The sequence below is a fragment of the Oncorhynchus masou genome, unplaced genomic scaffold (genome assembly GCF_036934945.1).
Source record: "Oncorhynchus masou masou isolate Uvic2021 unplaced genomic scaffold, UVic_Omas_1.1 unplaced_scaffold_785, whole genome shotgun sequence".
NCBI classification, from domain to species: domain Eukaryota; kingdom Metazoa; phylum Chordata; class Actinopteri; order Salmoniformes; family Salmonidae; genus Oncorhynchus; species Oncorhynchus masou.
The window spans coordinates 138,725-161,883 of NW_027014319.1; the positions used below are offsets into that span (position 1 = coordinate 138,725).

Below are 23,159 nucleotides of genomic sequence, written 5' to 3' on the forward strand. Positions count from 1 at the left end.
CTCTCTGATCTCTTCCAGGTTGGAGGCAATAAGCACACCATGAGTGACCACATACACGTGGGGAACCACCAACAGATCCACGTCCAACAGCTGTTTGAGGAGAACAGCAACAAACGGACAGTGTTGACTGCACAGCCCAATGGGTTGACGTCTGTGGGCCGGGCAGGTCTACCGCTGCCTGACCGACAGCAGCCCGACGTCACCACTACCACGGCCCAGTGTCGGCAGGGCAGCTCAGCCTCCCTCAAGTCCACCGACAGCAAGCCCCAGCCGGCCACCCTGACCCCGGAGCAGGCCATGAAGCAGTTCATGCCCAAGCTTACGGCCTTCGAGCACCATGAGATCTTCAGTTACCCAGAGGTGTATTTCGCTGGACCCAACGCCAAGAAGAGGCCGGGGGTGATCGGGGGGTCCAACAACGGAGGCTACGACGACGATCAGGGCTCCTACATCCAGGTGCCCCACGACCACGTCTCCTACCGCTACGAGGTCCTCAAGGTGATTGGCAAGGGCAGTTTCGGTCAGGTGGTGAAGGCCTACGACCACAAGGCCCACTGCCACGTGGCGCTGAAGATGGTGAGGAATGAGAAGAGGTTCCACCGCCAGGCGGCCGAAGAGATCCGGATCCTGGAGCACCTGAGGAAGCAGGACAAAGACTCCACCATGAACGTGATCCACATGCTGGAGAACTTCACATTCCGTAACCACATCTGCATGACCTTTGAACTCCTCAGCATGAACCTCTACGAGCTCATCAAGAAGAACAAGTTCCAGGGCTTCAGCTTGCCGCTCGTCAGGAAGTTCGCCCACTCTATCCTCCAGTGTCTGGACTCGCTGCACAAGAACCGTATCATCCACTGTGACCTGAAGCCAGAGAACATTCTCCTGAAGCAGCAGGGACGCAGCGGGATCAAGGTCATCGACTTTGGCTCCAGCTGCTACGAGCACCAGCGGGTTTACACCTACATCCAGTCTCGTTTTTACAGAGCTCCCGAGGTCATCCTGGGGTCACGCTATGGGATGCCTATTGACATGTGGAGCCTGGGCTGCATCTTAGCGGAGTTGCTCACTGGGTACCCTCTCCTGCCGGGCGAAGATGAAGGGGACCAACTGGCATGCGTCATCGAGCTGCTGGGCATGCCCTCGCAGAAACTGCTGGACTCTTCCAAGAGAGCCAAGAACTTTGTGAGCTCCAAGGGTTACCCCCGGTACTGCGCGGTGACGACCCTGCCGGACAGCTCGGTGGTGCTGAACGGGGGGCGCTCCCGCCGGGGCAAACTGAGGGGACCCCCGGGCAGCAAGGAGTGGGTGACGGCCTTGAAGGGCTGCGACGACCCCCTGTTCCTGGACTTCATCAAGCAGTGTCTGGAGTGGGACCCTGCCGTGCGCATGTCCCCCAGCCAGGCCCTCAGACACCCCTGGCTCAGGAGGCGCTTGCCCAAACCTCCCACGGGGGACAAAACAGCGGTGAAGCGTATCACCGACGGGGGCTCTGGCGCCATCACATCAATCTCCAAATTACCTCCCACCTCGGGCTCCACCTCCAAGATAAGGACTAACCTGGCACAAATGACGGACGCCAACGGGAACATCCAACAGAGGACAGTGTTGCCAAAACTAGTCAGTTGAAGAAACTGTAAACGACAGCTAGTTCGTTGTCTCATCTAGGATATCTCTTCTTACTGTTTTTGGTTTGTTTTGTTTTAAATGGAGAGATGATTGTGTCTCCGAGAGAGAGACAAACATCCGTGGAGGCTGAACAGTACCAGGCACAGTACTCAACAGGGTGCTTTTTTAGACAGAGGGGTTTATTCAGCGTTATTCATTCACCGCGTCATTGTTTAGTAGCTCTGTAGCAGCTTTTATTTCAATATAAACAAAGCAAAAACATGAACGTGGTCATCATGAAGGGAACAATGCTTTTAGGTGTTTAGTCTCAGGACTGTGTGCTCTGATGGAGCAGGTGGCTGCCGTTCACACAATCTGGCCCAAGCAGAGACTGTTAACCTGGGCATGATAGTGTAGAACAACAGAATGGGTGGCTGGCCACAATCAACACATGTCCATAACTAACTCATATCTTTTAGGTGTTTAGTCTCAGGACTGTGTGCTCTGATGGAGCAGGTGGCTGCCGTTCACACAATCTGGCCCAAGCAGAGACTAACTCATACGATAACTCAACGATAACTAACTCATATCAGACAGTCTGAAGATATTTAGGCTCTGCTTCTCTACCTTATCTGATTGATATAGTGACATTAAATAGCTGTGAGAAAGGTGGGGGTTTTTATAAGCTAAGATCATAGTGTCTGAGATGAGGTTTTGGTCAAAGAAATGCGAGGATGGAAAGTGGCTGTTTTAGGACCGTTAAGAGTTAAAGTGAGAGGTTGGACCGCGGTGTGGAAACATTCGTTCACCTGACAGACTATGCCTGTAATTCTCTTGACATTCCTTAAACAACTGAACTAGAACGAGGGGGGAAATTAGTGCAGGTTTGTCTTGTTTTCACCTGTACCAGAAACAAGGGAGTGATACAGAATAATGTGTTCTGTCAGAGAGGAGGAGGGGAGAGGAGGGGATGGGATGGGATGGGAGAGGAGATGGGAGAGGAAAGGAGGAGGGAGGGGAGGGGGAGAGAGGGGAGAGGGAGGGGGAGGGAGAGGAGGAGAGGGGAGAGGGAGGGGAGAGGGGGAGGGGAGGGGAGAGAAGAGGGAGAGGAGGTGAGGGGAGAGGAGAGGGAGAGGAGGGGAGAGAGAAGAGGGAGAGGAGAGAAGAGAAGAGGGAGAGAAGAGAAGAGGGGAGGGGAGAGAATAGGGGAAGATGAGAGGAAAGGAGAGGGGGAGAGAAATGGAATCTATCAAAATATGAGATGTCAACATAATAAGTTATTAGGTGCTGTTCCTTGGTACAGCTGCTGTGAAATGTACATCTTCACAGCAAAACAATGGTGCTTTTTATTTGAAAATGGATGTAAAGAGGATTTTGGAGCAAAAATGTCTACTTTGTTTTGTTCTATCAGATTATTGGACGATGAGAAACTAAATGTGCTGAGGTGAAGTGGCTTTGTGATGATGTCCTCATCAGAGAGGACTGTGGATATTATAATGTCCTCATCAGAGAGGACTGTGGATAATATAATGTCCTCATCAGAGAGGACTGTGTCTGTGATGAAGGACTGTGGATAATATAATGTCCTCGTCAGAGAGGACTGTGTCTGTGATGAAGGACTGTGGATACTATAATGTCCTCATCAGAGAGGACTGTGTCTGTGTTGAAGGACTGTGGATATTATAATGTCCTCGTCAGAGAGGACTGTGGATAATATAATGTCCTCATCAGAGAGGACTGTGTCTGTGTTGAAGGACTGTGGATACTATAATGTCCTCATCAGAAAGGACTGTGGATAATATAATGTCCTCATCAGGGAGGACTGTGTCTGTGTTGAAGGACTGTGGATATTATAATGTCCTCATCAGAGAGGACTGTGGATACTATAATGTCCTCATCAGAGAGGACTGTGGATATTATAATGTCCTCGTCAGAGAGGACTGTGTCTGTGTTGAAGGACTGTGGATAGTATAATGTCCTCATCAGAGAGGACTGTGGATATTATAATGTCCTCATCAGAGAGGACTGTGTCTGTGTTGAAGGACTGTGGATAGTATAATGTCCTCATCAGAGAGGACTGTGGATATTACAATGTCCTCATCAGAGAGGACTGTGTCTGTGTTGAAGGACTGTGGATAGTATAATGTCCTCATCAGGGAGGACTGTGGATATTATAATGTCCTCATCAGGGAGGACTGTGGATATTATAATGTCCTCATCAGGGAGGACTGTGGATATTATAATGTCCTCATCAGAGAGGACTGTGTCTGTGTTGAAGGACTGTGGATATTACAATGTCCTCGTCAGAGAGGACTGTGTCTGTGTTGAAGGACTGTGGATATTATAATGTCCTCATCAGAGAGGACTGTGTCTGTGTTGAAGGACTGTGGATATTATAATGTCCTCGTCAGAGAGGACTGTGTCTGTGTTGAAGGACTGTGGATATTATAATGTCCTCATCAGAGAGGACTGTGTCTGTGTTGAAGGACTGTGGATATTATAATGTCCTCATCAGAGAGGACTGTGGATATTATAATGTCCTCATCAGAGAGGACTGTGTCTGTGTTGAAGGACTGTGGATATTATAATGTCCTCATCAGAGAGGACTGTGGTGTTGATATACTATAATGTCCTCATCAGAGAGGACTGTGTCTGTGTTGAAGGACTGTGGATATTATAATGTCCTCATCAGAGAGGACTGTGTCTGTGTTGAAGGACTGTGGATATTATAATGTCCTCGTCAGAGAGGACTGTGGATATTATAATGTCCTCGTCAGAGAGGACTGTGGATATTATAATGTCCTCATCAGAGAGGACTGTGTCTGTGTTGAAGGACTGTGGATATTATAATGTCCTCATCAGAGAGGACTGTGGATATTATAATGTCCTCATCAGAGAGGACTGTGTCTGTGTTGAAGGACTGTGGATATTATAATGTCCTCATCAGAGAGGACTGTGTCTGTGTTGAAGGACTGTGGATATTATAATGTCCTCATCAGAGAGGACTGTGGATATTATAATGTCCTCATGTGTCTGTGTTGAAGGACTGTGGATATTATAATGTCCTCATCAGAGAGGACTGTGTCTGTGTTGAAGGACTGTGGATATTATAATGTCCTCATCAGGGAGGACTGTGTCTGTGTTGAAGGACTGTGGATATTATAATGTCCTCATCAGAGAGGACTGTGTCTGTGTTGAAGGACTGTGGATATTATAATGTCCTCATCAGAGAGGACTGTGGATATTATAATGTCCTCATCAGAGAGGACTGTGGATATTATAATGTCCTCATCAGAGAGGACTGTGGATATTATAATGTCCTCATCAGAGAGGACTGTGTCTGTGTTGAAGGACTGATCTAGGGTCAGGCTGGGTAGGTAGGTAGGGGCTGGTAGGTCGATGAGGTGCTTACTACATGGGCATGACTGCATATACTTGAATAGAAGGTGTTCTTCAGAGCCTGGGGTTGTCTCAGTAATACTGAATAGTTCTTCAGAGTCTGGGGTTGTCTCAGTAATTCTGACTAGAAGGTGATCTTCAGAGCCTGGGGTTGTCTCAGTAATTCTGACTAGAAGGTGATCTTCAGAGCCTGGGGTTGTCTCAGTAATTCTGAATAGAAGTTGTTTTTCAGAGCCTGGGATTGTCTCAGTAATTCTGACGAGAAGGTGATCTTCAGAGCCTGGGGTTGTCTCAGTAGTTCTGACTAGAAGGTGATCTTCAGAGCCTGGGGTTGTCTCAGTAATTCTGAATAGTTCTTCAGAGCCTGGGGTTGTCTCAGTAATTCTGAATAGTTCTTCAGAGCCTGGGGTTGTCTCAGTAATACTGACTAGAAGGTGTTCTTCAGAGCCTGGGGTTGTCTCAGTAATACTGAATAGTTCTTCAGAGCCTGGGGTTGTCTCAGTAATACTGAATAGTTCTTCAGAGCCTGGGGTTGTCTCAGTAATACTGACTAGAAGGTGTTCTTCAGAGCCTGGGGTTGTCTCAGTAATACTGACTAGAAGGTGATCTTCAGAGCCTGGGGTTGTCTCAGTAATACTGAATAGAAGGTGATCTTCAGAGCCTGGGGTTGTCTCAGTAATACTGACTAGAAGGTGTTCTTCAGAGCCTGGGGTGTCTCAGTAATACTGACTAGAAGGTGATCTTCAGAGCCTGGGGTTGTCTCAGTAATTCTGACTAGAAGGTGTTCTTCAGAGCCTGGGGTTGTCTCAGTAATACTGAATAGATCTTCAGAGCCTGGGGTTGTCTCAGTAATACTGAATAGTTCTTCAGAGCCTGGGGTTGTCTCAGTAATACTGAATAGATCTTCAGAGCCTGGGGTTGTCTCAGTAGTTCTGACTAGAAGGTGATCTTCAGAGCCTGGGGTTGTCTCAGTAATTCTGACTAGAAGGTGATCTTCAGAGCCTGGGGTTGTCTCAGTAATACTGAATAGAAGGTGATCTTCAGAGCCTGGGGTTGTCTCAGTAATACTGAATAGAAGGTGTTCTTCAGAGCCTGGGGTGGTCTCAGTAATACTGAATAGAAGGTGTTCTTCAGAGCCTGGGGTTGTCTCAGTAATACTGACTAGAAGGTGATCTTCAGAGCCTGGGGTTGTCTCAGTAATACTGAATAGAAGGTGATCTTCAGAGCCTGGGGTTGTCTCAGTAATACTGAATAGAAGGTGAGCCTGGGGTTGTCTCAGTAATACTGAATAGTTCTTCAGAGCCTGGGGTTGTCTCAATACTGAATAGAAGGTGATCTTCAGAGCCTGGGGTTGTCTCAGTAATACTGAATAGTTCTTCAGAGCCTGGGGTTGTCTCAGTAATACTGAATAGAAGGTGATCTTCAGAGCCTGGGGTTGTCTCAGTAATACTGAATAGTTCTTCAGAGCCTGGGGTTGTCTCAGTAATACTGAATAGAAGGTGATCTTCAGAGCCTGGGGTTGTCTCAGTAATACTGAATAGTTCTTCAGAGCCTGGGGTTGTCTCAGTAATACTGAATAGAAGTTGTTCTTCGGAGCCTGGGGTTGTCTCAGTAATACTGAATAGTTCTTCAGAGCCTGGGGTTGTCTCAGTAATACTGACTAGAAGGTGATCTTCAGAGCCTGGGGTTGTCTCAGTAATACTGACTAGAAGGTGATCTTCAGAGCCTGGGGTTGTCTCAGTAATTCTGAATAGAAGGTGTTCTTCAGAGCCTGGGGTTGTCTCAGTAATACTGAATAGAAGTTGTTCTTCGGAGCCTGGGGTTGTCTCAGTAATACTGAATAGTTCTTCAGAGCCTGGGGTTGTCTCAGTAATACTGACTAGAAGGTGATCTTCAGAGCCTGGGGTTGTCTCAGTAATACTGACTAGAAGGTGATCTTCAGAGCCTGGGGTTGTCTCAGTAATTCTGAATAGAAGGTGTTCTTCAGAGCCTGGGGTTGTCTCAGTAATACTGAATAGTTCTTCAGAGCCTGGGGTTGTCTCAGTAATTCTGAATAGTTCTTCAGAGCCTGGGGTGGTCTCAGTAATACTGAATAGAAGGTGTTCTTCAGAGCCTGGGGTTGTCTCAGTAATTCTGAATAGTTCTTCAGAGCCTGGGGTTGTCTCAGTAATACTGAATAGAAGGTGTTCTTCAGAGCCTGGGGTTGTCTCAGTAATTCTGACTAGAAGGTGTTCTTCAGAGCCTGGGGTTGTCTCAGTAATACTGAATAGTTCTTCAGAGCCTGGGGTTGTCTCAGTAATACTGAATAGTTCTTCAGAGCCTGGGGTTGTCTCAGTAATACTGAATAGTTCTTCAGAGCCTGGGGTTGTCTCAGTAATACTGAATAGAAGGTGATCTTCAGAGCCTGGGGTTGTCTCAGTAATACTGAATAGTTCTTCAGAGCCCGGGTGGTCTCAGTAATACTCCGGGTTGTAGTGAAAGACAGTTAGTGTTATAACACGTGGTTATAAAGCACTCTGGTTAATCAGGACTTAAGGTGGACTCATGTAGCTTTTTGAATTGCTTAGTTTCTACCATGTTGACTGTTGCAACTGTAGAGTAGCAGTTTTATTGTTCCTTCAATCGTTTCTTTAATCATATTTTCAGTCGTGAACCCGATACGTGTCTCTGGCCAGAGTGTAAATCCCTAAAACGCTTGTTCCCTTTTGCACAGCCAAAAAAAGTGTTCCCATATCCCCCTTGCTTTATGTGGAAGGCAAGCTGTAAAACAGATTCCTAAACCTAGTAATGAACATTTTCCCCAAATGTGTTGAACCTTCAGATTTTATAAAGTATTTGACAAAGGTTTTTATTAGTTAACCGTAAATCAGACTTCTTCAAAGATTTGTCAAAGTTGTACTTATTTATTTTACATAAAACAATATTGTCAAAATAAAAGAGGCAATCTAAAAGATATTCAACTGAACTTAGGGCTGAATAGAACAGAATGTTGTGTTGTGGTCTCGTCGTCGGTTGGTCGGTCGGTAACCATGGAGCCACTTATGACCTAATGCACAAGAACTATACTATGGGATCCTATCAGACTGTCACTGTGTGGACACGGAGCAGAAGACTCTGTTTGATTGGACTTCAGAACAGGTGTGGCTGGCTGGGGATTGGATGGACGACCTGGTGACCTCATCGGGTCAGGGAGTGGAGCCCCGGCCTGCCCCGCTGATGATTGGTTCAGTGCCTGCCAGGGCCAGCTGCACACTGCTCAGTAGCCCCGCCCCCTTTGGAACCCATTGCCACCTGCTGATTGGAGAACATCAGCGGGGAGGGGCAGGACAGGGGGGCGGGGTCACAACGTTCTTTTGACTTTTTTATTGTAGTTGTTTTGTGGATTTGATAGTCGGGAGGAATCGTGCCCTTAGGTCGAATACAATGTGCCTTTGGTTATTAATGCCATTCATTTAGTAGCCCGAGACCAGTAACATAATGACTTCATCCCCCTACATACACCGACCTACAGCACAGCTCCCCTGAACATACATCCATTTCACAGATGTTTGAAATGTTTACAGTCATTTTCATGGATGTTTTCTTCAAGCCCAAAGACAGTCTTCCTGGCTTAACCTCTGATGTGGTAGCGAGGAGAAAGCCAAGCGGCCGCACAATGACAGGTATTACATGGGCTGCATCCACAATGGCACCCTATTCCCTATACAGTGCACTACTTTTGATAGGGCTCTGGTCAAAAGTAGTGCACTATATAGGGAATAGGGTGCCATTTCGGGGAAACAGCCGTGCAGTTTCGAGACAGAGCGTCAGATCTTTTGGGATGACTAACTCTCACCTGGAAACACCCTTTGCCAACAGGGAAACGCTTGGTAAGAAGCAATCACCTTATGCTCTGAAAGGGTTCGGGAACTGACAGCCTCTGTCTTGTCTTCACATCAAAACACTTCAAGGGGTTGTAGCTATTATCTTTTATTTTATTACTCCCGAAGAGAAGGACAAAAATACATTTGAATCTTTACCTCAGACTGTTGTGATAGATATATCTTCTTATTGTGATTTGAATAACCCAGGGCATTTGGTTACATACCAAAGTGCATTCCTTTCTACGTTTGTGGCTATGAGGAAATGAAGCCAGTGGATTTTGTCTCTTATTTTTCTGAGTAAAAAATAAATAAGGCACTCAAACCACTTTTGGTCATTCAAGGGCCATATCTATCTATATCTATCTATCTATCTATCTGGAGAATGCTTGTCTTCAGCTGAGAAGGAAGTAGGGAGATGGAGTACAGTGTTTATTTTATTACACCACTGTCTGAACGGCGTAGCACAACTCCAAACCTCTGTGTGCTCGACACGGTTGGATGTAGCTTCTTTTCAGTGCAGTGTCAACTGTCCTATCACAATCTGCAGTCTATAGTCGGTGTGTCAGTCAGCCCAATGTGCTACTCCACGGTAAGGTAACATAGCTGTGGCAGAATCAAGCATTTGGCTATATTGTAAATGTTTTGAAAATGAATTTTTTTTAAATACTTTTTTTTGCTACTTGTAAGAATTTTAACTCTTGACTATCTCGAGAGTTCTACTACACAACTTTTAGAAGACAGTCTCTAGTTCTACTACACAACTTTTAGAAGACTGTCTCGAGAGTTCTACTACACAACTTTTAGAAGACTGTCTCGAGAGTTCTACTACACAACTTTTAGAAGACTGTCTCGAGAGTTCTACTACACAACTTTTAGAAGACAGTCTCTAGTTCTACTACACAACTTTTAGAAGACTGTCTCTTCTACTACACAACTTTTAGAAGACTGTCTCTAGTTCTACTACACAACTTTTAGAAGACAGTCTCTAGTTCTACTACACAACTTTTAGAAGACAGTCTCTAGTTCTACTACACAACTTTTAGAAGACTGTCTCGAGAGTTCTACTACACAACTTTTAGAAGACTGTCTCGAGAGTTCTACTACACAACTTTTAGAAGACTGTCTCGAGAGTTCTACTACACAACTTTTAGAAGACAGTCTCTAGTTCTACTACACAACTTTTAGAAGACTGTCTCGAGAGTTCTACTACACAACTTTTAGAAGACTGTCTCGAGAGTTCTACTACACAACTTTTAGAAGACTGTCTCGAGAGTTCTACTACACAACTTTTAGAAGACTGTCTCGAGAGTTCTACTACACAACTTTTAGAAGACAGTCTCTAGTTCTACTACACAACTTTTAGAAGACTGTTTCGAGAGTTCTACTACACAACTTTTAGAAGGAAGTAAGAAAACAGAATCTTGAACCGAGCAACAACGTTGATAGATGTTAGTACTCTTTACCACAGCCACGTACGCTGTACATATGTGAAATTTGCGATGGATTCAATGTGGATTTGTACATATGTATAATGTTTTTGTCTTTGGTGAAATGCTGCTGGAAGCACTACATGAATGTTGTAGTGGGTTTTAAGCTTGGTCAGTTTTACTATAGTGTATGTAATGTACAGCTAATGGAAGGTCACTCTTTTTTTAGTGATTATTTGTTAAATTTTATTGTTGTGGCCAGGAAAATGTTATTAAATAAAAAAAAGTTTTAATGTCCATCTTTATAAATGAATTGTTTACTGGTGGTTATTTGTCACAGGAAAAGTCATTCCAGGTTAAAGGTCGTCAGGGAATGAGGTCCAAAGCACTTGACTCGATGTAAGGTTTGCTTCAGGAAAGACTTCATTAAATCTAGTTGTACAACTCATTTCTTAGTTCTGACTAAGTAATATATATATATATATATATTTTTTTTACAACGAATCATCATTGACCAAAGTACTGTCATTTCTTACATCAATACAAGCCACTAGCATACAGCTCTGTGTGTTTTCATATTGAATAGATAGAGTACAAGCCACTAGCATACAGCTCTGTGTGTTTTCATATTAAATAGATAGAGTACTAGCCACTAGCACACAGCTCTGTGTGTTTTCATATTGAATAGATAGAGTACAAGCAACTAGCATACAGCTCTGTGTGTTTTCATATTAAATAGATAGAGTACTAGCCACTAGCACACAGCTCTGTGTGTTTTCATATTGAATAGATAGAGTACTAGCCACTAGCACACAGCTCTGTGTGTTTTCATATTAAATAGATAGAGTACTAGCCACTAGCACACAGCTCTGTGTGTTTTCATATTGAATAGATAGAGTACTAGCCACTAGCATACAGCTCTGTGTGTTTTCATATTGAATAGATAGAGTACTAGCCACTAGCACACAGCTCTGTGTGTTTTCATATTGAATAGATAGAGTACTAGCTCATATTGAATAGATAGAGTACTAGCACACAGCTCTGTGTGTTTTCATATTGAATAGATAGAGTATTAGCCACTAGCACACAGCGCTGTGTGTTTTCATATTAAATAGATAAGAGTAGTAGCCACTAGCATACAGCTCTGTGTGTTTTCATATTGAATAGATAGAGTACTAGCCACTAGCATACAGCTCTGTGTGTTTTCATATTGAATAGATAGAGTACTAGCCACATATCTGTGTGTTTTCAATAATAGATAGAGTATTAGCCACTAGCACACAGCTGTGTGTTTTCATATTGAATAGATAGAGTACTAGCCACTAGCACACAGCTCTGTGTGTTTTCATATTGAATAGATAGAGTACTAGCCACTAGCATACAGCTCTGTGTGTTTTCATATTGAATAGATAGAGTACTATCCACTAGCACACAGCGCTGTGTGTTTTCATATTAAATAGATAGAGGTTGAAACTTGTCCTTTGGGCTGAGGGCTTTGCCTCAGTTGACTCCCTCTAAGAATACCGTATGACATTACAGCCAGTCATGTGACGGGACTGAGCCTGGAGCTCTGGCCAGAGACCTCTGTACTGTACACTGGCTGGCTGTTTCACATAGCGTATGGTGCAGAGAAATGCATTACAGGACAGAGTAATGCCGACACACACGCACTCTATACACTGCTCAAAAAATAAAGGGAACACTAAAATAACACATCCTAGATCTGAATGAATTAAATATTCTTATTAAATACTTTTTTCTTTACGTAGTTGAATGTGCTGACAACAAAGTCACACAAAAATTATCAATGGAAATCAAATGTATCAACCCATGGAGGTCTGGATTTGGAGTCACACTCAAAATTAAAGTGGAAAACCACACTACAGGCTGATCCAACTTTGATGTAATGTCCTTAAAAGAAATCAAAATGAGGCTCAATAGTGTGTGTGGCCTCCACGTGCCTGTATGACCTCCCTACAACGCCTGGACATGCTCCTGATGAGGTGGCGGATGGTCTCCTGAGGGATCTCCTCCCAGACCTGGACAAAAGCATCCGCCAACTCCTGGACAGTCTGTGGTGCAACGTGGCGTTGGTGGATGGAGCGAGACATGATGTCCCAGATGTGCTCTTGAGGCAATTGGATTCAGGTCTGGGGAACGGGCGGGCCAGTCCATAGCATCAATGCCTTCCTCTTGCAGGAACTGCTGAAACACTCCAGCCACATGAGGTCTAGCATTGTCTTTCATTAGGAGGAACCCAGGGCCAACCGCACCAGCAAATGGTCTCACAAGGGCTCTGAGGATCTCATCTCGGTACCTAATGGCAGTCAGGCTACCTCTGGCGAGCACCTCTGGCTGTGCGGCCCCCCAAAGAAATGCCACCCCACACCATGACTGACCCACCGCCAAACCGGTCATGCTGGAGGATGTTGCAGGCAGCAGAACGTTCTCCACGGCGTCTCCAGACTGTCACGTCTGTCACATGTGCTCAGTGTGAACCTGCTTTCATCTGTGAAGAGCACAGGGCACCAGTGGCGAATTTGCCAATCTTGGTGTTCTCTGGCAAATGCCAAACGTCCTGCACGGTGTTGGGCTGTAAGCACAACCCCCACCTGTGGACGTCGGGCCCTCATACCACCCTCATGGAGTCTGTTTCTGACCATTTGAGCAGACACATGCACATTTGTGGCCTGCTGGAGGTCATTTTGCAGGGCTCTGGCAGTGCTCCTCCTGCTCCTCCTTGCACAAAGGCAGAGGTAGCGGTCCTGCTGCTGGGTTGTTGCCCTCCTACGGCCTCCACCACGTCTCCTGATGTACTGGCCTGTCTCCTGGTAGCGCCTCCATGCTCTGGACTCTACGCTGACAGACACAGCAAACCTTCTTGCCACAGCTCGCATTGATGTGCCATCCTGGATGAGCTGCACTACCTGAGCCACTTGTGTGGGTTGTAGACTCCGTCTCATGCTACCACTAGAGTGAAAGCACCGCCAGCATTCAAAAGTGACCAAAACATCAGCCAGGAGGCATAGGAACTGAGAAGTGGTCTGGTCACCACCTGCAGAACCACTCCTTTATTGGGGGTGTCTTGCTAATTGCCTATAATTTCCACCTGTTGTCTATTCCATTTGCACAACAGCATGTGAAATTTATTGTCAATCAGTGTTGCTTCCTAAGTGGACAGTTTGATTTCACAGAAGTGTGATTGACTTGGAGTTACATTGTGTTGTTTAAATGTTCTCTTTATTTTTTTGAGCAGTGTATATACAAAAGTATGTGGACACCCCTTCAAATTAGTGGATTCGGCTATTTCAGCCACACCTGCTGCTGACAGGTGTATAAAATCGAGCACACGGCCATGCAATCTCCATAGACAAACATTGGCAGTATAATGGCCTTGCTGAAGAGCTCAGTGATTTTCAACGTGGCACCGTCTTAGGATGCCAGGACACCACCTTTCCAACAAGTCAGTTCGTCAAATGTCTGCCCTGCTCGAGCTGCCCCCCGGTCAACTGTAAGTGCTGTTATTGTGAAGTGGAAATGTCAAGGAGCAACAACGGCTCAGCTGCAAGGTGGTAGGCCACACAAGCTCACAGAACGGGACCGCCGAGTGCTGCACGTAGTGCGTAAAAATCGCCTGGCCTCGGTTGCAACACTCACTACTGAGTTCCAATCTGCCTCTGGAAGCAACGTCAGGACAAGAACATTTCCATGGAAACTCCATGTGCAATGCCAAGTGTCGGCTGGAGAGGTGTAAAGCTCCCTGCCATCGGACTGTGGAGCAGTGGAAACGTGTTCTTCGGACTGATGAAGCTTCACAATCTGGCTCCGATGGACGAATCTGGGTTTGCCAAGATGCCAGGAGAACGTTACCTGCACCCAAAGCATAGTGCCAACTCTAAAGTTTTGCGGAGGAGCAATAATGTTCTGGGGCTGTTTTTCATGGTTCGGGCCTCCAGACAAGGGAAATATTAACGCTACAGCTTACAATGACATTCTAGACAATTCTGTGCTTCCATCTTTGTGGCAACAAAGTTCCAGGCCTAATCGCCCAACATCGGTGTCCGACTAATGCTCTTTTCCCCCTCCTTTATTTAACTAGGCAGTTAAGAACAAATTCTTATTTACAATGACAGCCTAGGAATAGTGGGTTGACAGCCTTGTTCAGGGGCAGAACGACAGAGTTTTACCTCGTCAGCTCGGAGGGATTCAATCGAGCAACCTTCCGGTTACTGGCCCAACGCTCTAACCACTAGGCTACCTGTCACCCCGTGGCTGAACGGAATCAAGTCCCTGCAGCAATGTTCCAACATCTAGTGGAAAGCCTTACCAGAGGAGTGGAGGCTGTTATAGCAGTAATGTTCCAACATCTAGTGGAAAGCCTTCCCAGAAGAGTGGAGGCTGTTATCTAGCAGCAATGTTCCAACATCTAGTGGAAAGCATCTAGTGTTCCAACATCTAAAGCCTTCCCAGAGGAGTGGAGGCTGTTATAGCAGCAATGTTCCAACATCTAGTGGAAAGCCTTCCCAGAGGAGTGGAGGCTGTTTGTTCCCATAGCATAGCAGCAATGTTCCTAGCATCTGTTCCAAAGCCTTCCCAGAGGAGTGGAGGCTGTTATAGCAGCAATGTTCCAACATCTAGTGGAAAGCCTTCCCCAACATCTAGTGGAAAGCCTTCCCAGAAGAGTGGAGGCTGTTATAGCAGCAATGTTCCAACATCTAGTGGAAAGCCTTCCCAGAAGAGTGGAGGCTGTTATAGCAGCAATGTTCCAACATCTAGTGGAAAGCCTTCCCAGAAGAGTGGAGGCTGTTGTAGCAGCAATGTTCCAACATCTAGTGGAAAGCCTTCCCAGAGGAGTGGAGGCTGTTATAGCAGCAATGTTCCTACATCTTGTGGAAAGCCTTCCCAGAGGAGTGGAGGCTGTTATAGCAGCAATGTTCCTACATCTGGTGGAAAGCCTTCCCAGAGGAGTGGAGGCTGTTATAGCAGCAATGTTCCAACATCTAGTGGAAAGCCTTCCCAGAGGAGTGGAGGCTGTTATAGCAGCAATGTTCCTACATCTAGTGGAAAGCCTTCCCAGAAGAGTGGAGGCTGTTATAGCAGCAATGTTCCAACATCTAGTGGAAAGCCTTCCCAGACTGTTATTAGCAATGTTCCCATCTAGTGGAAAGCCTTCCCAGAGAGTGGAGGCTGTTATAGCAGCAAACATAATGAAAGTTCCCAAAACACAGAGAGTGCTGACTGACAATGATCAAACCGAGGAACAGACAGATATAGGAAGGAGGCAATCAACAAAGTTAAGGAGTCCAGGTGAGTCCAAAGAAGCGCTGATATGAGCATAACGATGGTGACAGGTGAGCCTAACGATGGTGACAGATGTGCGTAATGATGGTGACAGGTGTGCGTGCAATGGTGACAGCACCATTGAGGGAGACAGGTGTGAGGCGTAACGCCCATGAATTTGGAATGAGATGTTTGAAGAGCAGGAGACAGGTGAGCATAACGATGGTGACAGATGTGCGTATCGATGGTGACAGGTGTGCGTAGCGATGGGAAGCCTGGCGTGCTCCAGCACCATTGAGGGAGAGCGGGAGCAGGCGTGACACACCCATGAATTTGGAATGAGATGTTTGAAGAGCAGGAGGCAGTTCCACTCAATGACTGATGTTCTTTTTTGAGTAGTTTATCATTTATGTTTTCCCAAGACTCTGTGTGTGTGAACTAGGCTACCCTCCATCAATGACTGATGTTCTCATAAAGAACATGGTGAGAAGAGTTCTCATAAAGAACATGGTGTTCTCATAAAGAACATGGTGAGAAGTGTTCTCATAAAGAACATGGTGAGAAGTGTTCTCATAAAGAACATGGTGTTATCATAAAGAACATGGTGAGAAGTGTTCTCATAAAGAACATGGTGAGAAGTGTTCTCATAAAGAACATGGTGAGAAGTGTTCTCATAAAGAACATGGTGTTATCATAAAGAACATGGTGAGAAGTGTTCTCATAAAGAACATGGTGAGAAGTGTTCTCATAAAGAACATGGTGAGAAGTGTTCACATAAAGAACATGGTGAGAAGTGTTCTTATAAAGAACATAGTGAGAAGTGTTTTCATAAAGAACATGGTGAGAAGGGTTCTCATAAAGAACATAGTGAGAAGTGTTCTCATAAAGAACATGGTGTTATCATAAAGAACATAGTGAGAAGTGTTCTCATAAAGAACATAGTGAGAAGTGTTCTCATAAAGATCATAGTGAGAAGTGTTCTCATAAAGAACATGGTGTTCTCATAAAGAACATGGTGTTCTCATAAAGAACATAGTGAGAAGTGTTCTCATAAAGACCATAGTGAGAAGTGTTCTCATAAAGAACATGGTGTTATCATAAAGAACATAGTGAGAAGTGTTCTCATAAAGAACATGGTGTTATCATAAAGAACATAGTGAGAAGTGTTCTCATAAAGAACATGGTGTTCTCATAAAGAACATAGTGAGAAGTGTTATCATAAAGAACATAGTGAGAAGTGTTCTCATAAAGAACATGGTGTTATCATAAAGAACATGATGAGAAGTGTTATCATAAAGAACATAGTGAGAAGTGTTCTCATAAAGAACATGGTGAGAAGTGTTCTCATAAAGAACATAGTGAGAAGTGTTCTCATAAAGAACATGGTGAGAAGTGTTCTCATAAAGAACATGGTGAGAAGTGTTCTCATAAAGAACATGGTGAGAAGTGTTCTCATAAAGAACATAGTGAGAAGTGTTCTCATAAAGAACATGGTGTTCTCATAAAGAACATAGTGAGAAGTGTTCTCATAAAGAACATAGTGATCTCATAAAGAACATAGTGAGAAGTGTTCTCATAAAGAACATGGTGTTCTCATAAAGAACATAGTGAGAAGTGTTATCATAAAGAACATAGTGAGAAGTGTTCTCATAAAGAACATGGTGTTCTCATAAAGAACATAGTGAGAAGTGTTATCATAAAGAACATAGTGAGAAGTGTTCTCATAAAGAACATGGTGTTATCATAAAGAACATGATGAGAAGTGTTATCATAAAGAACATAGTGAGAAGTGTTCTCATAAAGAACATGGTGAGAAGTGTTCTCATAAAGAACATAGTGAGAAGTGTTCTCATAAAGAACATGGTGAGAAGTGATCTCATAAAGAACATAGTGAGAAGTGTTCTCATAAAGAACATGGTGTTCTCATAAAGAACATAGTGAGAAGTGTTCTCATAAAGAACATGGTGTTCTCATAAAGAACATAGTGAGAAGTGTTCTCATAAAGAACATTGTGAGAAGTGTTCTCATAAAGAACATGGTGTTATCATAAAGAACATAGTGAGAAGTGTTCTCATAAAGAACATGGTGTTCTCATAAAGAACATGATGAGAAGTGTTCTCATTAAGAACATAGTGAGAAGGGTTCTCATAAAAAACATGGTGAGAAGGGTTCTCATAAAGAACATGGTGAGAAGGGTTCTCATAAAGAACATGGTGAGAAGGGTTCTCTTAAAAAACATGGTGAGAAGGGTTCTCATAAAGAACATGGTGAGAAGGGTTCTCTTAAAAAACATGGTGAGAAGGGTTACTCCAGTCAGGAATAAGAGGTGATGAGGTTGATCAGATGGAGACCATGATAAACGATCACCATGGTGATAAAAATCCATAAAATGCATTCCAAATGACACGCTATTGCCTTCGTAGTGCACTACTTTTGACCAGAGCCTTAGTCTAAAGTAGTGCACTATATAGGAAATAGGATGATATTTCAGGACGAAGCCATAGCCACGATAATGGAAAGAAAACAGCATCATCCTCGACTGGTTTTCAACATAACCCCTTTCCTTTTCATCAGTTACATACCGTGTGACTCGATATACTTCTCCTCAGTCAGCATCAGTAGCTTAAAGCTCGGCAACTCTCCTCCCCTCAGGAGATGTGTGTTTGGAGCCAGGGAGAGACTGAAGGAGAGGGAGGAGGATTTGGTCTCCCAACTGCTGGCTGGCTGGCTGGCTGGCTGGCTGGCTGGCTGGCTGGCTGGCTGGCTGTCTGTCTGTCTGTCTGTCTGTCTGTCTGTCTGTCTGTCTGTCTGTCTGTCTGTCTGTCTGTCTGTCTGTCTGCCTGCCTGCCTGCCTGTCTGGCTGGCTGGCTGGCTGGCTGGCTGGCTGGCTGTCTGTCTGGCTGGCTGGCTGGCTGGCTGGCTGGCTGGCTGGCTGGCTGCCTGTCTGGCTGGCTGGCTGGCTGGCTGGCTGGCTGCCTGGCTGGCTGGCTGTCTGCCTGGCTGTCTAGCTATCTGGCTGTATGTCTGTCTCCGTCCGTCCATCCGTCTGTCTGTCTGTATTAGAGGAAGAGAGCCCTAAAGGTCAGTGCTGTCTCCTCACCTCTCTGTTCCAAGTCTCAGTTCAGTCCAGCAGACATTACCATCACAGCCAAAGTTCAAATGAGTCCCCCATGTCAAATGAAGCAGACAGACCACCCGTCCAGGAGACCACATGCTGCTATGCTAGCTGCTAGCATAGAGGGGTTATATTAGTGGTTAGTACTGGCTGTTAACACATATCCTGGGGGTGGAAAGCCAATGAGAGAGTTGTCCCATGGATCTAATCAAGGGATAGGCTACCTTCCAAATGCCACCCTATTCCCTATTTAGTGCACTACTTTTGTCCAGAGCCCTATGGACCCTGGTCAAAAGTAGTGCACTATATAGGGAATAGGGTTCCATTTGGGATGGAGGCATATCTGCCTGGCCAGTGCTGCTGCCTGTGAGTGAGTGAGTCCATTTGGGATGGAGGCATATCTGTCTGGCCGGTGCTGCTGCCTGTAAGTGAGTGAGTCATGCCCATTAGAGAGAGCTGGAGATGGCCTCTCTCCAACCCTCATTAACACTGTGTTAGGTTGTGTTTGGCTGCTCTGATCAAGGGTAATGTATACAGTATATTTGCCTGGTGGTTCATTTACCAGTTTTATTTTGGTTCCCAAAAATGAATTACACAACAGAGCCTGGTAACTACATTATCTGGAGCCCACAGTGATTCATTCAGGTTGTTAGTTTCCTGTCAGACTGGTTCCATGTTGGTTAGAGTTCAGGTTATGTAACATCTGTTGGTGATGTCAGAGGAAGTGAAATACTTATTTTCCACCATAATTTGCAAATAAATTCATTGAAAAATCCTACAATGTGATTTTCTGGATTTTTTTCCCTCATTTTGTCCGTCATAGTTGAAGTGTACCTATGATGAAAATTACAGGCCTCTCTCATCTTTTTTAAGTGGGAGAACTTGCACAATTGGTGGCTGACTAAATACTTTTTTGCCTCACTGTATCTACTGTTTGTTTGTTTATGCATTTCTGTGATTATTTAGTTAGTTAGTAAATAAATGATTAAGCCAACTGATGTATGGATGACTCATAGTAAAGGCTGGGTTCATGCAGATAACCAACAATTTACAACGTTTGGCATGAGACTGATGTGAGGTAAAGAATCATTCATTAATTAGAAGACTAATTGATCAGATATTAAAATATCTGAAGAGTTATATAAGAAAAATTATAACTTTGTACTCTGAATATTTTCCTTGGTGCCCTTGACTTCCTAGTTAATTACATTTACATGATTAGCTTAATCACGTAATAATAATTACAGAGAATTGATTTGATAAAATAACAGTCTTCAATTTAATGATGCCAAAGACGTGACAGCACCATAGGAAAGATATGGACAGGCCGATGGAATGTGGCCGGCAGAGATTGGTGTCTGTTCTGCCTGAAGTATGTTTAGAGGATAACCCACAGGTCTAGAGGATAATCCACAGGTCTAGAGGATAACCCACAGGTCTACAGGATAACCCACAGGTCTAGAGGATAACCCACAGGTCTAGAGGATAACCCACAGGTCTAGAGGATAATCCACAGGTCTAGAGGATAACCCACAGGTCTAGAGGATAATCCACAGGTCTAGAGGATAACCCACAGGTCTAGAGGATAACCCACAGGTCTAGAGGATAATCCACAGGTCTAGAGGATAACCCACAGGTCTAGAGGATAACCCACAGGTCTAGAGGATAACCCACAGGTCTAGAGGATAACCCACAGGTCTAGAGGATAACCCACAGGTCTAGTGGATAACCCACAGGTCTAGAGGATAACCCACAGGTCTAGAGGGATGTGTCTGTGATAACCCACAGGTCTAGAGGGATGTGTCTGTGATAACCCACAGGTCTAGAGGGATGTGTCTGTGATAACCCACAGGTCTAGAGGGATGTGTCTGTGATAACCCACAGGTCTAGAGGGATGTGTCTGTGATAACCCACAGGTCTAGAGGGATGTGTCTGTGATAACCCACAGGTCTAGAGGGATGTGTCTGTGATAACCCACAGGTCTAGAGGGATGTGTCTGTGATAACCCACAGGTCTAGAGGGATGTGTCTGTTTAGAGGATAACCCACAGGTCTAGAGGGATGTGTCTGAGAACACCATAACCCACAGGTCTAGAGGATAACCCACAGGTCTAGAGGATAACCCACAGGTCTAGAGGGATGTGTCTGTGATAACCCACAGGTCTAGAGGGATGTGTCTGTGATAACCCACAGGTCTAGAGGGATGTGTCTGTGATAACACACAGGTCTAGAGGGATGTGTCTGTTTAGAGGATAACCCACAGGTCTAGAGGGATGTGTCTGTGATAACACACAGGTCTAGAGGGATGTGTCTGTTTAGAGGATAACCCACAGGTCTAGAGGGATGTGTCTGTGATAACCCACAGGTCTAGAGGGATGTGTCTGTGATAACCCACAGGTCTAGAGGGATGTGTCTGTGATAACCCACAGGTCTAGAGGGATGTGTCTGTGATAACCCACAGGTCTAGAGGGATGTGTCTGTGATAACCCACAGGTCTCTAGAGGGATGTGTCTGTGATAACCCACAGGTCTAGAGGGATGTGTCTGTGATAACCCACAGGTCTAGAGGGATGTGTCTGTGATAACCCACAGGTCTAGAGGGATGTGTCTGTGATAACCCACAGGTCTAGAGGGATGTGTCTGTGATAACCCACAGGTCTAGAGGGATGTGTCTGTGATAACCCACAGGTCTAGAGGGATGTGTCTGTGATAACCCACAGGTCTAGAGGGATGTGTCTGTGATAACCCACAGGTCTAGAGGGATGTGTCTGTTTAGAGGATAACCCACAGGTCTAGAGGGATGTGTCTGTTTAGAGGATAACCCACAGGTCTAGAGGGATGTGTCTGTGATAACCCACAGGTCTAGAGGGATGTGTCTGTGATAACCCACAGGTCTAGAGGGATGTGTCTGTTTAGATAACCCACAGGTCTAGAGGGATGTGTCTGTGATATAACCCACAGGTCTAGAGGGATGTGTCTGTGATAACCCACAGGTCTAGAGGGATGTGTCTGTGATAACCCACAGGTCTAGAGGGATGTGTCTGTGATAACCCACAGGTCTAGAGGGATGTGTCTGTGATAACCCACAGATCTAGAGGGATGTGTCTGTGATAACCCACAGGTCTAGAGGGATGTGTCTGTGATAACCCACAGGTCTAGAGGGATGTGTCTGTGATAACCCACAGGTCTAGAGGGATGTGTCTGTGATAACCCACAGGTCTAGAGGGATGTGTCTGTGATAACCCACAGGTCTAGAGGGATGTGTCTGTTTAGATAACCCACAGGTCTAGAGGGATGTGTCTGTGATAACCCACAGGTCTAGAGGGATGTGTCTGTGATAACCCACAGGTCTAGAGGGATGTGTCTGTGATAACCCACAGGTCTAGAGGGATGTGTCTGTTTAGAGGATAACCCACAGGTCTAGAGGGATGTGTCTGTTTAGAGGATAACCCACAGGTCTAGAGGGATGTGTCTGTGATAACCCACAGGTCTAGAGGGATGTGTCTGTGATAACCCACAGGTCTAGAGGGATGTGTCTGTGATAACCCACAGGTCTAGAGGGATGTGTCTGTGATAACCCACAGGTCTAGAGGGATGTGTCTGTTTAGAGATAACCCACAGGTCTAGAGGGATGTGTCTGTGATAACCCACAGGTCTAGAGGGATGTGTCTGTTAACCCACAGATCTAGAGGGATAACCCACAGGTCTAGAGGGATGTGTCTGTTTAGAGGATAACCCACAGGTCTAGAGGGATGTGTCTGTTTCTAGAGGGATGATAACCCACAGGTCTAGAGGGATGTGTCTGTGATAACCCACAGGTCTAGAGGGATGTGTCTGTTTAGAGGATAACCCACAGGTCTAGAGGGATGTGTCTGTTTAGAGGATAACCCACAGGTCTAGAGGGATGTGTCTGTGATAACCCACAGGTCTAGAGGGATGTGTCTGTGATAACCCACAGGTCTAGAGGGATGTGTCTGTTTAGAGGATAACCCACAGGTCTAGAGGGATGTGTCTGTGATAACCCACAGGTCTAGAGGGATGTGTCTGTTTAGAGGATAACCCACAGGTCTAGAGGGATGTGTCTGTTTAGAGGATAACCCACAGGTCTAGAGGGATGTGTCTGTTTAGAGGATAACCCACAGGTCTAGAGGGATGTGTCTGTGATAACCCACAGGTCTAGAGGGATGTGTCTGTGATAACCCACAGGTCTAGAGGGATGTGTCTGTGATAACCCACAGGTCTAGAGGGATGTGTCTGTTTAACCCACAGGTCTAGAGGGATGTGTCTGTTTAGAGGATAACCCACAGGTCTAGAGGGATGTGTCTGTTTAGAGGATAACCCACAGGTCTAGAGGGATGTGTCTGTGATAACCCACAGGTCTAGAGGGATGTGTCTGTTTAGAGGATAACCCACAGGTCTAGAGGGATGTGTCTGTTTAGATAACCCACAGGTCTAGAGGGATGTGTCTG

The 23,159-nt window shown here is 45.2% G+C and overlaps 1 protein-coding gene and 1 long non-coding RNA gene across 3 annotated transcripts in view; both read left to right on the forward strand.

Annotated features, from left to right (window-relative positions):
- The window catches only part of dyrk2 (dual-specificity tyrosine-(Y)-phosphorylation regulated kinase 2), a 2,873-nt gene extending 301 nt beyond the window's left edge, over positions 1-2,572 (forward strand). The window contains exon 1 of the mRNA XM_064963614.1: positions 1-2,572. This exon is cut by the window's left edge and continues 301 nt beyond it. Within this exon, the coding sequence (XP_064819686.1) occupies positions 1-1,629 (1,629 nt within the window). The 3' untranslated portion in view covers positions 1,630-2,572.
- A 2,070-nt stretch (positions 2,573-4,642) lies between these two features.
- On the forward strand, positions 4,643-10,606 carry LOC135537459 (uncharacterized). 2 transcript variants are annotated; one of them, XR_010455222.1, is made up of 3 exons: positions 4,643-5,699; positions 5,744-6,220; positions 6,591-6,609. It is a non-coding gene; the product is annotated as an uncharacterized LOC135537459 (long non-coding RNA). The 2 variants fall into 2 exon arrangements; XR_010455221.1 differs by having other exon boundaries at positions 4,643-5,995; positions 6,591-10,606.
- The last annotated feature ends 12,553 nt before the right edge of the window (positions 10,607-23,159 follow it).